The 17,879-nt window shown below is 37.4% G+C and overlaps 1 protein-coding gene across 3 annotated transcripts in view; it reads right to left on the bottom strand.

The window, feature by feature from the left end:
- The window catches only part of Fchsd2 (FCH and double SH3 domains 2), a 246,047-nt gene that overhangs the window by 103,870 nt on the left and 124,298 nt on the right, over nucleotides 1-17,879 (bottom strand). For all 3 annotated transcript variants that reach the window (XM_076548355.1, XM_006982124.4, XM_016000690.3), the window contains 3 exons: nucleotides 11,386-11,519; nucleotides 5,387-5,441; nucleotides 3,541-3,669 (listed from right to left, as the gene is read on the bottom strand). In XM_076548355.1, coding sequence (XP_076404470.1) covers nucleotides 3,541-3,669; nucleotides 5,387-5,441; nucleotides 11,386-11,519 — 318 coding nt within the window. The remainder of the gene's footprint in view (nucleotides 1-3,540; nucleotides 3,670-5,386; nucleotides 5,442-11,385; nucleotides 11,520-17,879) is intronic.

Raw genomic sequence — 17,879 nt, 5'->3', positions numbered from 1 at the left:
CATTAATTCCCCCTTTGTTTGTGACAGAGCAAAGTCAACCGCCCCCAACATGTTGTACTTTTCCTGGCTTACTAAGATCATGTTTTTTGATGTTTGATGAGGCTTCAATTTTTAATATATAAGGTATGATTTCTGAGGCAGTTTGAAAGAAAATGGCCCCCAAAGGAAGTGACACTATTAGAAGATGTGGCTGTGTTGGAGGAGGTGTGGCCTGGGAGGAAGTGTGTCACTGGAGCAGGGTGGGCTTTGAGGGCTCCTATGCTCAATCTACTTCCAGTGAGACAGTCTACTTCTGTGACCTGCCTATCAATATGTAGCAGGTTCCTTCTCCAGCACCACGTCTGCCAGGACACTGCCATGCTCCCCACCATGATGATAATGGACTGAACCTCTGAAACTGTAAGCTGCCAACTCAATTAAATATTTTCCTTTATAGGAGTTGCCATGGCCATGGTGTCTCTTCACAGCAATGGAAACCCTAAGATAATTACTATTCACTGTGGTGGTAATCTAATTGTACTGAATTATTATTTTGATTGTATGTTAATAAATAAAGTTGTCTGGGAGTCAGAGCTATTAGAGCCATAGCAAGAGTGTGGCGGTGGTGGCACACGCCTTTAATCCCATAGATATCTGTGTGTTCAGGGTCAGAGCTATTAGAGCCATAGCAAGAGTGTGGCGGTGGTGGCACACACCTTTAATCCCATAAGATCTCTGTGTGTTCAGGGATACAGCCAGCATTGGAGACATATGCCTTTAAGACCTAGGGGGCTGTACATTCAGACAGTGACGAGGCAGTCATGTGTTTGGGTTTACAACCAATGAAAAGGCAGAACAACATACTTTAAAAAAACGAACCGACAGGAAGTAGGTCTCTTTTCGCGAAGCTGGGACAGCAGGAGGAAGGGTGAGATTTTAGCTCTGAGCTCTGACTTCTCGGCTCTCTCTTTTACATTGTTTCTGTGTTTCTTATTTAATAAGACGGTTGGTTACATCTACAATTCACCTTTTTAAAAAAATCAGAGCTAAGGACTGAAGCCAGGGTCTTGTGCATGCTGGGCACATGCTCACAGTGTACCACTGTGCTACACACTTAACCTGGGATTTTATTTTTGCTGCTGCTTAAGCTAATGTAATGTCAATTTTAAAAGTATATACAGAGGGAGCTATATTTGAGAATAGCATCCCTGATTCAAATAGATGAAATCCAAAATACTCCAAATTCTGAAGCACTTCTGATCCCATGCATTTCAAATAAAGGATATTCAACTTGTATTTATCAGGTCTGATTTAACAGTAGACACATATAGGATATATTACTACTTTCATATTACAACCTATACATTCAGCAAATACATTGTTTGAAACTACAAATAGTATTCTCTAGAGAAACTGTGTTAGAATAGGAGCTTGCAGTTGGTCCTTGTAACTTTGTAGCACTAAAACAGCTCAAGGTCTGAATCCAGTATTTTGGGGAAGTGTAAACAGAGTTCTTGTCTAACTCCCTGATCTCATTGTAACTTGGATTCTGATCACCAGCAGTCATACAAAGATAGAATGAAAATTCTGAACAATAAACAAGAAAGAAAAAATTTTGCAGTATGGTATTTCTTAGTCCAGTGACTTCCTCCAACATTTGTTTTTCCCTGAAGATCCCAAAAAAACACCTTGCCTCTACTTTCAAGGAACGAACTTGTAGTTTCTGGACAGAGTTGATCTCTTTCCCTGAGATAGAGGAAAAGAATGCCCACCTCATCTGCAGCCCTACTCTTAACTGCTAGTCCCTTAGCAAACAATTCAACGTATCACTGTTTCCTGCACAGTCACAATAACCATATATCTGAGGCAGATGTGGTGGCGCACGCCTTTAATCCCAGCACTCAGGAAGCAGAGGCAGGAGGATCTCTGAGTTCAAGGCCAGCCTGGCCTACAGAGCAAGTCCCAGGATGGCTAGGGTTACACGGAGAAACCCTGTCTCAAACAAGCAAGCAAATAAATAAAAGAATCACATATATGAAAAGGATATGTTGAAAATACAAAAGAAAAATAGTTTAATGTTTGAGTGCTTAAGGAAAGAAAAGAAAATGAAATGCTTTTCTTCTCTTCCACCCCCATTCCTTTATAGCAGAAGGGAAAAATATAGGTAGTATAGCTGGAGAATGACCAAGATGTAGTCTGGGGACATAGCTGTAGTCCATTCTAGGTACATTTCACAGTCATACTCAGAATAGACATATCTTCACATAATAATGAGATATTTTCTTTTGTTTGTCCAATACATACTTCAAAATCATCATATATTAATGTACAATTTTAAGATAAAATTAAATAATTCTGTTTGTCATGGTGGCACACACTTTTAATCCCAGCACTTGGGAAGCAAAGGCAGGTAAATCTATGAGTTTGAGGCCAGCTTGGTCTACAGAGTGAGTTGCAGGATAGCCAGTGGCTATGAAGCAAGACCCTGCCTGAAAAAACCCAACCAAGGCGGGTAGTTGTGATGCATGCCTTTGACATGCCTTTAATCCCAGCACTTGGGAGGAAGAGGCAGGTGAATATCTGTGAGTTTGAGGCCAGTCTGGTCTACAGAGTGAGATCCAGGATGGCCAGAACTGTTCCACAGAGAAACACCTTGTCCTCTTCCAGGTGGTGCTCCTATAGGAGTCCTGGTAAACAGAGCATCCGCGGATCTCTGCATCAGATCTGCTGCTTCTCAGAGGCCAACCTGCCATACATGATACAGTGGGTACTAACGGTAACAGGCAGTTCTTTAATGTTCTGAGAGCTGAGCTAGGGATTTCCACATTACCACTGGATCACATACTCAGCCCTAAAGTATTAGCTTTCTAAAATAAACTGAATTTTTAAAAATTAAAAGAAAATCAATAAAAAACCTAAAACCAAACAAAAAAGAAATTCAATTTACATAACAGATAGCCTATAAAAATATCTTTTCATGAAAACAATTATTTATAAAAGTATACTTTATAAAACTTACTTTTATTAAAATACTTTTTAGAAAATAAGAATGTAACCAAACCAACAAGCACCTATCCTCAACCATCTCTGGTGGTTTAGAAGATACTTGCAAGTTCTACACAGCTTCAATATTTTATTGATTCCACTGACTCCAGTCTCGGAAATCAGTCAGAAGCAGTTCCCCAACCCAAGAGTTAACACCTCATCTTATATGCCCATCTTCTATCTTGTACATCAATAATGGCTAAAAACAATATAATCTTTTACTGTTTTTGTGGTTTAAACATTTTTGTTTTTTCTTTCTTTCTTTTTGTGGTATTATAGATCAAACCTCACACACATGCCAGGTAACAGCTAAGCTTTAATGCCAGCCCTAAACAGTTTCTTGCACTAAAAATCAGTTCAAAATTACTAGCTAAATCAACCAAACAACAGCAAGTACATTCCAATAAAATATAAAATAACTATAATATTATAACTCAATTTCTCATGCCCAACACCTAGTTCATGAGCTGGTTTTATTCTTAATGAAGCAAAATTACCACAAATACAATGCATTACCTTCATAATGTTAACTAAATCTGTTTGATAGTAGCGGTCCTGATGTGCATTTGCGGCTGCTAGTGTAAGAAGGTAATCATTCCTTGCGTGGGTAGCTTTGGAATTACACTCAGATCGCCGGGCTTTTAACTACAACACAGTAAACAAAAACAAAAAATGAATGCAAACTGACATTACACTGCAAAACATGTATGACTACTGCTCTTAGGAGCATGGTAGCACATGTTTGTAAACCCAGCTCTTGGCAGGCTGAAGCAGGAAGATGAGACTAAACTAGACTACATAAACAAGACCCTGACAAGGAAGAATGGTATGGGTACTGGTAATTAATGAATGAATGATATCTCACCACAAATAAAGAACCAAGTAGAAAAAAAATCTTATGTATATAAAAAGTATTGATTATTACTAAGAAATGAAACATAACTACAAATGGAAGAGTATTTTCATATTGTTTTGGTAAACTATTTTTTTAAATTTCATATAGGAGCATAGCATCTATGATTCCTGTGCCTTCCCATGTTCCAATTCTTCCTGTGTCTCCTCCCAAATTAATGATCTCTTTAATCATATGTGTATATATACATATGTATGCAGATATCTGTGTATACATATGTGTAATACACACAAACGTATATATGACCAAATGAATACATTTAGCTTTACTTCTAAGTACCTGGGTCCAGGACTGACCACTTGGGATTGGACAACTTATATGGAAGTTTGTCCCTGGAAGAAACAGATTCTCCCTCTCTTAGCAGCCACTGAAGACCTGTAGCTCTTTATCTGAGGTGAGACCGTGTGAAATTTCCCTTGTCTGTGTTGACATCAACTGATGTTGTCATTATGTGCTGGTCTTGTTCAGGAAAACATATAGTTGAAAGCTTATGGGCACATATTCATGTCTAGAGAACACTATATAACAGTTAAAGTATCTTAATCATATTTAACATACTTCTGAAGCTTTTATTCAGGTATGAAAATAAATGTGTTTGAAATTAAATACATTACCTTCCAAAGCACTGGTAAACCTAGTAGAGTTAGAAATAGTTTTTAAGAACTATTTAAATTTTTTGTAGCATTTCTTTATTTGTTGGCAGTATGTGCACACATGCTATGCATGCTTGTTAGAGGACAGCACACGGGAAGTAAGCTCTCACCTTCCATTATGTAGGATTGGGAACTGAACTCAGATCATCAGCCTTGGCTGAAGAAGCCTTTACCTGCTGAGCTAACTCACTGTCCAAAAGCTGTTTAAAAATTCCTTTAATCCCAGCACTTGGGAGGCAGAGGCAGGTGGATCTCTGTGAGTTCAAGGCCGGCCTGGACTACAGAGCAAGATCCAGGAAAGGCACAAAGCTACACAGAGAAACCCTGTCTTGAAAAAATTCCTAATGTGCCAGAAAAACTGCCATCTGCTGGGGAGCCTAACAGGAGAGCCAACTCACCACCTTACTTACAGGTATTCTACAATTTGAAGGCCCATAGGAAAACTTACTTGCATCTGGTCCAGAAGGCCTGCTAAGGGTCTCTGACTAAGAGTAATAGATTCTGAGTACTTCCTAAAGTCCCTGTACTGTATCTCTGAACTAAGAGATAAGGGTATATATGCACATAAGGATAAAAACCTATCCCTAAAGTAGTCTTGAAAAGCAAGCTGTGCTCAAAGTGTTGACAACCATGTGGAAATCCCAAGATTTGGGAAAGAAAGCTTATGCTTGGGTTATTGACCTTGAAATGCTTTTCCAAGGTAGAAATAACCCACCTCAACCCTTGACAGATTCAATTGTTTGCTTTAGGAGTCAAGAAGCTTCTCATTTGTGACATATATTGTTCAAAAACTCACCTTCACACTTGCTTTCTGTAAACTGATTCTTGATTGAAAAAGACTAAGTTTAGACCTGTAATAAAAATAGAAAAGCATATTTAAAAAGATTGTAGACTATATAGTGAAATTATCTTATAATTACTTAATTTTAAATGACTTTTTCAAGACACTGTCCCAAGATACTGTTCTAAAACTAAGTTAAAATAAGAAAACCAGCCGGGTAATAGTGGCGCACAACTTCAATCCCAGCACTCCTGAGGCAGAGGCAGGCAGATCTCTGTGAGTTTGAGGCCAGCCTGGTCTACAGAGCAAGTTCCAGGACAGCCAACAAAGCCACACAGAGAAACCCTGTCCTAAAAAGCCAAAAAATAAATAAATAAATAAATAAATAAATAAATAAATAAATAAATAAATAAATAAATAGATTAATTAATTAATTAATTAATTAATTAAATGAAAAAGGGTAGAAAACCAAGAGTAACACTTATTTGCCTTTATCTGTATTCAACAAGCTGGAACAATAGCAGAATGCAATCCACAGGCTCTGAGACATCCTGTCCCAATAAGTTATTCATGTTTGCTTGCCAATCTGTGTTCCCCTTCACTTCTAAAGGTATTCTGAAGTTACTAAGAAGGCCTTTAGACTCTGCCCTCTGTGATTCTGACTGTTCTATTTAGTCATGTTTCACTCAGTATTGGTACCCTTAATTTTGCGAAAGAAACCATAATATAACCATTAGTAATAAAAACATGTTGGCATATATATATATATTAAAGACTAGAGGTAACCACGCAGAAAAAAGTCAGCAGCCAAATGCTAAGTGAATAAGTAAGACTCCCATGAGCAGTGGTTTTTCTGAAGCTACAAAGTTTGTCTTGACTGCAGCGTCATGGTGATTGCCATGGGAGAATTCAACACATGTGCTGGCAGCTATGCCTTAATGTTAAGTACAGTCTGGACCACTTGGGATTGGAAAACAAAGTAGTCAGTCTCCAAAGAGTAGCAAAGGCAGGCTCTTAATTCTAACAAGAGAGAAGATATACAAGGACAAACATGCACTCTCCCTAGCCCTTCTCCACTGTTTGTTTGCTTATTTAAAAAAAAAAGGGGTCTCTTGCAGGTGACTTAAGTTTGTGGCTAGAGCACTTGCCAGCAGTACAAAGCCCTAGGATCAATCAACAGCATTAAAACAAACAAAACTTAAGATATTCTTGACTCTGGTTATTTCCAACTTTGTCATATTTATATTTCATGGGGTTTATTTTTACTAATTAGATTTCTATTAATTTGATTCAGAAAACAAAGGTCAAAGGATTTAAGCTAAGAAACTTGCCTGGTTAGAGTAAGAAAGACTGTATTTAAAGTATTTTCAGTTCTCCTTTTTCTGTGAACATTATACAAACAGGCTGTACCTAGATCTTCCAATGCAACGTTTTAAGTTTCTGACTTCTGCTTCATTTGCTAATCTGCACATATTCCTTAAGTAGTATTAAAATAATATTAGTGACAAAATAAGACAGTACATGGCAAGGTGCTGTTCAGATGGCTCAGTGGGTAAAAATGCTTCCTGCCAAGTCTGATATTTCACCTCCAGGACCCATATAGTGAAAGGAGAGAACACATTCTTTTGAGTTGTACTCTGACCTCCACATGCACACTATGGCATGCCTGAGTCCAAACACATGTGCACACACATGTGTACCCACACACAAGACAATTAAATACATAAATATAATTTTTGAAGGCATTATCTGGGGCTGGGGAGATGGCATAGTTGGTTAAATGCTTGGCATACAAGTATGAGGACTTAGAGTTCAAATACCAATCCTGGGGAAGCAGAGATAGAAGGATCCCTAGGGTTTGCTAATTAGCCATTTTAGCTGAAATCAGTGAGCTCCAGGTTCAATGAGAGGCTCTGTCTGAAAAAGTAAGGTAGAGAGCAAGTGAGGAGGACACCTGAAACCTACTTCTGGTCCTCTCACAGACATGCACATGCATTTGCATACACATGTACACACATACATATAAAGAAAGACAGTACTTATCCTCAAAGACAGTCTTACAAAAAGTAGACAAGATTTTTACAAACGTACACTATAAAATAAATTATGCTGTTCACTATTCCTTACCATCTACCTTTCAAATGTTCATGTTGTTTAGGTTTCCAAACTCAAGTTCATATCTAATCATATATAAGATCATATCCTTATAACTGCCATCTGATGAGCAAATGACCCTCAAAGGAAGATCATCAGTCCTAAATTGCCATGCAGGAGTAAACATTTGACTACCTACCAAATACACCCATGCCATTGTGTCTAACTGGCTCTTCAGAATCTATACCTCTAAAATGGAGTTCACTGTCTCCTTCAACTGTATCCCTCTCCTTTCTGTGACCTCTCCTACAATGACTATCACAATCTGTCAAATCGTCTCTCAATATTGCAGTTCAATCTTCATGCCCCCTTCCTGATACTCCCTTCTCTACTTAGAAAAATCATACTAAGCTTTAAGATCCTGCGCAAACATCACTGTTTCTATAAAGGCTTCCCTTATCATTATGAAATAGTATTCTTCATCTTCTATGCTTTTGTTAGTGTTTTCATATTATTTCTATAAATAGTTACTAAATGAGTGATTTTAGGCACTTTATTTCCTTTGAGTTTACTGTGAATGAACAAATCACTCATTAAGTTATGTTTAAATAAATGCTCTTATTCTAGACTGCAAACTTGAGGGCACAAAGCTTACTTTATTATACTGATCTCTATCTTCACAATACCCAAAATAAAGTACTAATTCAATGAGCACCGAGTGAATGAATGAAGAAACTGGATTACTTTTTAGTTAACTTAATTTCTAGAGATGTTGCATACTGACCTAAAATGTCTTGCGTTGCATTTGAGCCATGAAGGCAGCTCTGGGTACTCAGCTGTCACCTAGGCTCTATGAGGAAGTCAGCCAGACCTCTCAGGAAGCCAGTCAATGTTTCTTTTACACCCTTCACATCACGGTTACTGAGGTATTTACATAAGCTCTACAAATCTAAGAATTCTCAGGTCTAGACTCCATGAAAGATTAAAAAGTAAGTTCATAAAGCCCACTATGACTGAGGAGATTTTCCCAATTTAAAAGTTTCAGGTCAAGACTAGAGAGATGGCTCAGCAATTAAGAGCACTTGTTCTTGCAAACAACCTGGATTCAGTTACCAGCAACCACATGATAGCTGACAACTATTTGTAATCTTGCTCTGTCTCTTTTACATCTACATACAAAATAGTAATAATAATAACAACAATAATAATAAATTAAATAAAAAACCTTTTAGTGAGAACATGGACTCAGTGAAGTACATAAAATAATTATATAGTAAAAAAAATAGAATAAAACCAAAAAATGTAATTAGGAAAATGTTAAATGTTTCCCTGTAACTAAAAACTGTGATGAGCATTCATGTACCACTATTTTGAACTAAATTCAATTTTAGGTGCCTACCAATTTTTTATGAAGTAAAGTTGTTTAAATTTCTTGCAGACAGAGTACTGGAGTGAAACAACTGTCTTCTGAACATGACAGAACAGCTGCACTCATGAACTCAGAGAAGCTGTGGTTGCCTGCATAAGAATGAGTCACAATTCTACTGTAGAGGAGGAAGAGTCTCAAGTGCCCCCAAATCAAGCTGAAGCCGGGCGGTGGTGGCGCACGCCTTTAATCCCAGCACTCGGGAGGCAGAGCCAGGCGGATCTCTGTGAGTTCGAGGCCAGCCTGGGCTACCAAGTGAGCTCCAGGAACAGCCCAAAGCTACACAGAGAAACCCTGTTTCGAAAAAAAAAAAAAAATCAAGCTGATGAGCTTTTGGGGTGGGAAAGTCAGTTTTCTTTTAGAGTATGGCCCCCTGGTAGTTGACAACATTCCAGTAAATATACCTATAAGTATACTGGCATTATTAACAACAACTAAAAGGACATAAAGTTGTGAGGGGCTAGGAGGTTGACATGAATGTGGGAAGAGTTAGGAAAAAGAGAGGGAATTAATATAATAAAAATACATTGTACACATTTATAAAATTCTAGAAGAATTAATAAAAATATTACATTCAAAATTTTTTGCATATAAAAAATGTGCTGGGTGGCGGCGGCGGCGCACGCCTTTAATTCCAGCACCCGGGAGGCAGAAGCAGGAAAATCTCTGTGAGTTCGAGGCCAGCCTGGGCTACAGAGTGAGTTCCAGGAAAGGCGCAAAGCTACACAGAGAAACCCTGTCTTGGGGGTATAGGAAGGAAGAAGGAAGAAAGGAAGAAAGGAAGAAAGGAAGAAAGGAAGGAAGGAAGGAAGGAAGGAAGGAAGGAAGGAAGGAAGGAAGGAAGGAAGGAAGGAAGGAAGGAAGGAAGGAAGGAAGGAAGGAAGGAAGGAAGAAAAATGCTAGATAACCAAGCCCTGCACCAGGATGTACAGGAAGAGTGCAAGGTTGTTTGATTTCATGCCAAGGAATTCAGATTTCCAGATTTTGTACAAGCCAACACAGTGAACATGAGTCTTAGCTCTTTTGCTCATGAAGTCTTCAGAATCCAGCTCTGTAGCACAGGTAGTGTTGTTATTGGTGGCCTTTTCTCACCAATGCAAGAAATATCGATTTTTTTTTTTCTGACAGATACTCTAAAAGTTGTGTTTAGGACAAGGAATTAAAACCTTTTTATCTCTTCACTGATGTGGGACAATGCTTTTGTACACTGGTTTAATAAGACACTGATTGGCCAGAGGCCAGGCAAGAAGTATAGGTGGGATAAGAGGACAAGGAGAATTCGGGGAGGAGGAAGACTTAAATCAGGGGATGCCAGCCCGCTGACCAGGGAGCAGCATGTAAAGACACACAGGTAAAGCCATGGAAAATGTGGTGACATATAAATTAACAGAAATGGACTGTGTTTAAGTGTAAGAGCTAATCAGTAGTAAACCTGAGCTAATGGCCAAGCAGTTTAAATTAATATAAGCCTCTGTGTGTTTACTTGCATCTGAGTGACTGTGGACTGGGTGGGACACAGGAAAACTTCCAGCTACACTTCACCTTGTAAGATTTTTATGCAAATGTTTTAATTGTCCCCACCCAGTAAAATCTCTGTTTATACAAAGGCCCACTGCTCTGTCCTAGGAGTTAAAGGCCTGGAGCAGTAGCTTTTTCTCTTTGGAGCAGTGACCCTTTCCTACTTCCTTCATTTCCTGTGCACCAATTTTCTTCAGACTAGCTACTTGAACAAGATTGCAAGGCTGGACCCCAGCCAATGGGAAAAGGATTACCACCACCACCTGAGTTAGACTAAAAACCAAATGTACTTCCTGTCTTTGTGTTTCCTCTTCCAAGCATAGATGCTATCAAGTTTTCATTGGAAAAAGTCTCTACTTTGTGTGATTTATATATCTTATAGCTAATTAGAGTACCTTCTTTTCACTGTTACTGCCAAAATAAGGAACTATAATGCATATACCTGAAAGTGAAATTAACCAACTGCTAAAGCATAGATGTAAATGTATATATACTAAATTTCATATAAAAAAAACAAAAATAAAAAATAAAAGCAGTGGTCCAGAAAAACACTCACATGGGTCTAGCCCTTGTTCACTTGATGTACCCATGATCCTTCAATGACATGTGAGATTCACAAAGGTTTTCAACAATTAGAGCTAACATGATCAACACCAGGCTCTTAAACCCTGATTATGTCAGCTAGCATAGCAACTTTAAACTGTTAGTAAGTTTTGAAGTCTGTAAATATAATGTTTATTTATTTTCTTTTTTTAAAAAACTCAATTTAATTACCAAATATCCCTATTTTGCCATATTAAAATAAAACTTGCCAATAGAAGAAAAAAAAAATGTGATCTACAGCACAAAATACATGAAGGTAAATGAATCCAGCATGACCTAAGAGCAAGTCTAGATCTATTAAGAGAGAACAAAGCACTAGCAAAGATAATATTTATTTGCATAGCTGTTTTCTTAGAAATGCTAAAATACGTACTTTGCTTCAATGTCAGCTTTCTCTCTGACTGCATGAGCCATCTGTTCAGTCTCAAAGTACTTCTTTTTGCCTTTCGCTAAATCTTTCACAGTTTCTTGTAATTCTGTTTGGATCTTTGTCAACTGGTCCACACACTGTAAAATACAAAAATGCAATTATTAAAATTTTAGTTTTTAAGTTTACAGAAAATGAATTCGTCCTAAGGACTGTGCAATATGCCTTTAGGTTGGCAACTTGGGAGAAAAATCAGCAATTTATTGTCCTTGATTTGCAAATTAAAATCTGGAGAACAGCTGGTACTTCCCTCTCAAGTACTGTAGCAAATAGTGTCACAGTTGCCTACCCATCATTCTTTGGAAATAACCCTAATGCTGTCGCTGACATTAAGGTACGGCTGGGAAAAGCAACTATGAAAAGACTCATGCTGTTGCAAATATCTTGACAGTAAAAATCAAAAGAATTAAGCATGTATTTTTCATAATTTTAATAAAGTCTATTTTAAGTATTAAAATTAAAGGAGTTAGGTTGGGCAATAGCGGCACACGCCTTTAATCCCAGCACTTGGGAGGTAGAGCCAGGCAGATCTCTCTGAGTTCGAGGTCAGGCTGGTCTATAGATCGAGATTCAGGAGAGGCACCAAAACTACACAGAGAAACCCTGTCTTGAAAAACCAAAAAAAAAGAAAAAGAAAAAAAAAAGGCATTAAGATAACTATGGAATCTACTATGGAGGATATAGAGATGGCTCAGCAATTAAAAACATGTACTACTTTTGTACAGGACCCTAGTTTGATTTCCAGCACCCAAACTGCACAGCCCACAACAACTATAACTCCAGCTCTAGGGGACCCAACACCCTCTTCAGGCCTCTGCAGGCACCTGCTGCACTCATGTGCACATCCTGACATATACATACATAATTTAAAATAAAAGTTTACTATGTAAAGGACTTTAACATAAATCTGTTTAAATATTAAAATATTGAGAATTTTTTGAATTTTAATTAATTTTTTAATTACATTCATGATATTAATTACATTTGTGGTATTCATTAATTACATTCGAAGTATTCATTCAATAATTATATTTATGATATTCATTAATTACATTAATTTTATTGATTTATTACATTCATACGACTGTCCATTTGTGGGGTTTTTCAGCCTGGACTATCTCAACAAAAACAACAGCAACAACAATAACACTAAACACCTGAAGTGTCACACACACACACACACACACACACACACACTTTATTTGTTTGTTTATTTGTTTGTTTATTGCTTTTTTTTTGAGACAGGGTTTCTCTGTGTAGCCCTGGCTGTCCTGGAACTCACTCTGTAGACCAGGCTGGCCTCAAACTCAGAGATCTGACTGCATCTACCTCCCAAGTAGTGAGATTAAAGGCATGCGCCACCACTGCCTGGCTATAATTTCTGTTATCATGGACACTTAATAATTACAATGTGTCTATATTTATCTCTAAGTACTACCAGACAAGATAGAGAAAATTTTAGTGAGAACATGATTTAAGTTTTTAAATTAGAATTATTCATTTTATGTGTGCCTGTATGTATGTGCACCTTGTGCATGCTTACTGCCCTGTGGAGGTCCAAAGAGGACATCAGATCTCCTGCAACAAAAAGTTACAGATGGTTGTGAATTACTATGTGGGGGCTGGGAATCAAACCCAGATCTTCTAAAAGAATAACAAGTGCTCTTAATCACTGAGCAAACTCTCTAACCCCCAGAACATGAGCTTTAAAATGTCAACGAGAAGCCAGACATGTTGTTGCATGCTTGAAATCTCTGCAATTGGAGGCTGAGGTGGGACAATTGCCAGAAAAATCAAGGCTAGCCTGGTCAATAGTAAGTTCCAAGTCAACTAGAGGTATAAAGTGAGATCTTATCACAAAAGATAAAAATAAAATTTAGAAAGTTGCAGAGAGAGTATTTTGAGTAAAAATTAGTTCTGATAGTGAGAGAATAACTTGGATCAGTCTACCTTCCCACATTCAGGTAAGTATGTAAGTTGCTACAGCACACACAGACCATGTGACTGGGAGACCAGGGAGAAAGGAAGCATACCCAGATAAACTTTCCACCTGGCTTTTCCATCCACTTTCGATCCATGGCACCAATAATTATAGTCATGACACTATAATTAGGGCTGGTAAAGTACCTCAGTGGGTAAGCCAAGCTGATGGCCTGAGTTTGATTCCTGGGACCCACATGATGGAAGGAGAGAATGAACTTCCATATGAATATATATATATATATATATATATATATATATGCATATATATGCACACACGTATATAGTATATATTTCAAATTTTTTAAAAAGCTATAAACAGAAATTGGTATTAGTCCTCTACTCTGTAGAGAAAGCTTGCCCAAAGAGCAGGAACTTATAAAGCAAAGACCTAGAAAGAAAGCTACTGCAGAGGAGCAAGCAAGTCCAAAGAAACCAAATATAATTTCCCCGAGTCATTAGCTGACTTCTAAAAAGCGTGTGTGGAATGAAACAACAAGGAATCTAGTCAACAGTAGCTGAGGGCCAAGCGTTCAGCAGAGCGGAGGGTCAGAGCAGCCACATGCTCTGAGAGGACAAAGGTTACAGTTTAAGCTTTCTCAGCAGAGAAAGCACGTAAGTTAAGTCCACAGGAGTAAGTAAAATAAACCAAGCCTGAAAAAGCCCCAAATCAGACCACAATGGGACAAGGGCTAGAATTCTGCCAGCTTGTCAAACTCCATTCTCTTTGACAAAGACATCCCAGACCCTCCAAAGTTTTTTATCCATAGTATCCAGTATAAAGTAGGCCAAAATTACTGAGTTTGATTCCTGGGACACACATGATGGAAACCAAGAAAAGATGTTCAATGATAAAAAGCTACCAGTATGACTCACATAGAATTATGATTAGTATGTTTAACAGGATAAAAAAAAAAAAAAGGTTAGGATATGGCTCAATGGTAAAGTTTTCCTAGCACACATAAGGCCCTGTGTTTAACCTGTAGTATTATGGAAAAAAAGAAAAAAGAAATATTTAAAGAAAACATAGAATAAAAGAAAAATATAAAAAAAATTATACCTGCACCAAACAAAACAAAACAAAACCAAAAAAAAAAAACCTACACAGAGAAACCCTGTCTCGGAAAAAAAAAAAAAAAATTATACCAGAAACATAGGATCTATTTTTTTTAGTAAGCCAAAAATTCTAAAACTAAAAACTACATTAAGATTTATTTAAAACCGAGCAGTGGTGGAACATGCCTTTAATCCCAGCATTTGGGAGGCAGAAGCAGGTGGATCTCTGTGAGTTTAAGGCCGGCCTGGTCTACAGAGGGAGATCCAGGACAGCCAGAGCTCTTACATAGAGAAACCCTGTCTCAAAAAAACAAACAAACTGTCTCAAAAAACAAAACAAATAAACAAAAAATTTATTTAAATACCAACAAAAAGATTCAGTCAGTATGGAAATCAACTCTGGTAGGTTCACTGAAAATTCTAAGAAAGAAAAAAAAATCTAAGGTTGCCTACCTATAACCTAGTGAGAGAAGAATTACTAAAAAAGAAAGTAAGAGGCCATCAAGCCAAAGAGGTGGCTCATCAGGTAAAAATGCTTGCTGCACAGGCTTATCTAGCTCAGTCAGAGGCTGGGATCACATTGTAAAGAGAGAATAAGCTCCTGAATGTTGTCCTCCAACCTCTACACAAACATGTCCACACTTAATCACATACATCATACACACTTATAACACTACTATTAAATAGCACTTTTCAAAAGGAAGACATTGGTAAAAGTAGAGCTGATGACTGATTTTTTTAATGTGAGTTCTAAATATAAGCATTTGAGACCTTGGATCTGTCCATACTTGAAATCCCAGAAATTTTAGATATATAAACTAACATAGTCTCTTCTGGGCTTAAGGCCATTTAAAGGAGATGTCAGTTATGATCAATATCAAAGTTTTAACAAGTACGCCAATAAGTACGTACGTAATGTTCAGTAACTTTCTAGATGAAATATAAATACATTATCAACTATAATATAAAACAAGGTCATTCACAGGAAAAAGAATTGTTAAATCTCATCAAATATTCCTTGCCCAAGATTGTTGGTTAGATTCGGGTCTGGGACTATTCCAATAATAGAAGAGAAAAAAACATCAAAAGCAGTTATATTCTTTCAAACCATTGTGTTACTGAAAAAAGACGGAACTTTTCAGTAACCAAATTAGATTTGGCAAATGTACTGGCAACTGGAAATTAGTGTTTCTGCCAGGATAGGACATTAGAATAAATTCTCTGTTTTACCTTCTACTCCTCCTACAAAATTACACACTTTCCTCCCCTCAAACCTCGGACAAAAAAAACCTCATACACTATATTCTCCTCTAACTAGAAATCATTGGCAGAGCTGTGTGGTGGCGGTGGTGGTGGTGGTGGCGGCGGCGGCGGCGGCACAGCATGCCTTTAATCCCAGCACTCGGGAGGCAGAGGCAGGTGGATCTCTGAGAGTTCAAGGCCAGTCTGGTCTACAGAGCGAGTTCCAGGTTAGCCATGACTGTTAAACGGAGAAACTCTGTCTCAAAAATCCAAAAAGAAAAAAGAAAAGAAATCATTGGAGTAGTTGTATACTTTGTTCACCACGTGTCCTTTGAAAGTGATCATCTTTGGCAAAGATAAGCTATAGGCATTCTTACACCAATGTGTCTAAGCCAAACGATATTAGATGAATGTTCTAGAAAAGTAAAAAAATTATGTGTACACATATAAATATTTAATATTAACTCTGGGCTACTGAAATCATCGTTGGCCTACAGAATGAGTTTTTTTTTTAATTTCTGAAATAAAAATAAAATTAAAACCAAACACTGTATGACTCCTGAAATGCTATCTCCTTAAGTAATTACTTTACTATTTCCTAAAGTATTAGTAATTTCTAATAAAGAATTTTATCAGATATCATGGTAACTTAATTTGTCAAAAAGGGACACAATTTAAACATCTAATTTTTCCTACTAGGACTTAATGCAGTTTTATTTCAGGCTAAAGAAAAATTAAACTAGCCAGAGTGAGAAAATGTGAGAGACTCTGACATCCCAGGGTTCCCACAATGCATCAAGAACTTGGGCTTTGTGGGAGGACAACCTGGGTTTACATCTCAGTATTTCCAGCTGTCAGCTACATGACACAGGGCTTTTAATCCCATTAGTCTTAGTTTCTCATCAATAAGAGAGGTTAAAGTAATATAACTGCCTCAACAGGTGACATTTACAAACCAAGTTAAGAGCAACGAAGCACAGCTCTGACATCCAGCAGCAGTTATGTATTAAACATCTTCCTTTAATAGCAAACCTTTCAAAAAATGATATTCAACATTAACATTTTCCCATTATTTTTAAATTAAATCAAAGAAACAAGTCCTTTGAAAATGTTTACTTGTGTACATATTAATCTTTTATTTTTTTTTTGGAGACAAAGTATTTGCTAGGTTGGCTTTAAACTGGCAGTCCTCAAATTTACATTGTTTCCTCCTTGGCCTTCTGAATAGCTAGGACTATAGGTATGCATCACCACATCCAGCTATTCTTAAACCAATCACTAGTCTTCTGGAGGGGGGAGGTGAGAGGTGAGACAGAATCTCACTGTAGCTTTGGCTGGCCTGCAACTCATTATGTATACCAGGATAGCCTCAAACATAAAGATCCATGTGCCTGGGTCTCCTAAGTGCTGCGATTAAACGTGTGCACCACTACTCCCGGCTACTCACTAGGTTTTTAAAAATTAAAGTTACTAGTATATTTGGCAAAATGTGTCGATTTCTTTCTTTTAAGTTTCCCAAAATGGCCCAACTTGATATTAAGATTGATTAATGCAAACTTTTCCAAGACTTAAAGGGATTAAGAATGTAAGTACTTTAACACACATCAAACCAATATTGTATAACTATGTAGCTACATTTACTTGAACTATTTAAGTGGTCTTACTCTAGCTCTGACTGGTCTAGAATTTCCTATGTAGACCAGGTTGGCCTTGAACTCACAGAAATCTGTTTTGTCTCTACCTCCCAAGCGCTGGAATTAAAAGTGTGCACCACCAACCCTGATGTAAGTAGCACATGGCACAAATGATTTATTGAGCTTTCCCAATATCTATAAAATTTAAATTATACTCAACTTTATCAGATAACAAAGTATTTAAGTTAAAGAGCACATGATACCAAGCAGTAGTGGCTCACGCCTTTAATTGCAGCATTTGGGAAGCAGAGGCAGGTGAATCTCTGAGTTCAAGGCCAGCCTGGTCTACAGAGCAAGTTCCAGGACAGCCAGGGCTACACAGAGAAAACAAAACAAACAAGAAGGCACATGTTGAAAAATCCTGGTAAAAATACTATCCAGGAACATTTGTGAACACATTTTTTTAATAGCTCTAAGTTTTAAAAGCAATTATAACATAATCTCACAGATTATACGTATTAAAATACA

The sequence above is a fragment of the Peromyscus maniculatus genome, chromosome 1 (genome assembly GCF_049852395.1).
Source record: "Peromyscus maniculatus bairdii isolate BWxNUB_F1_BW_parent chromosome 1, HU_Pman_BW_mat_3.1, whole genome shotgun sequence".
Taxonomy (NCBI): Eukaryota; Metazoa; Chordata; class Mammalia; order Rodentia; family Cricetidae; genus Peromyscus; species Peromyscus maniculatus.
This window is presented reverse-complemented; position numbering and strand designations above follow the sequence as displayed.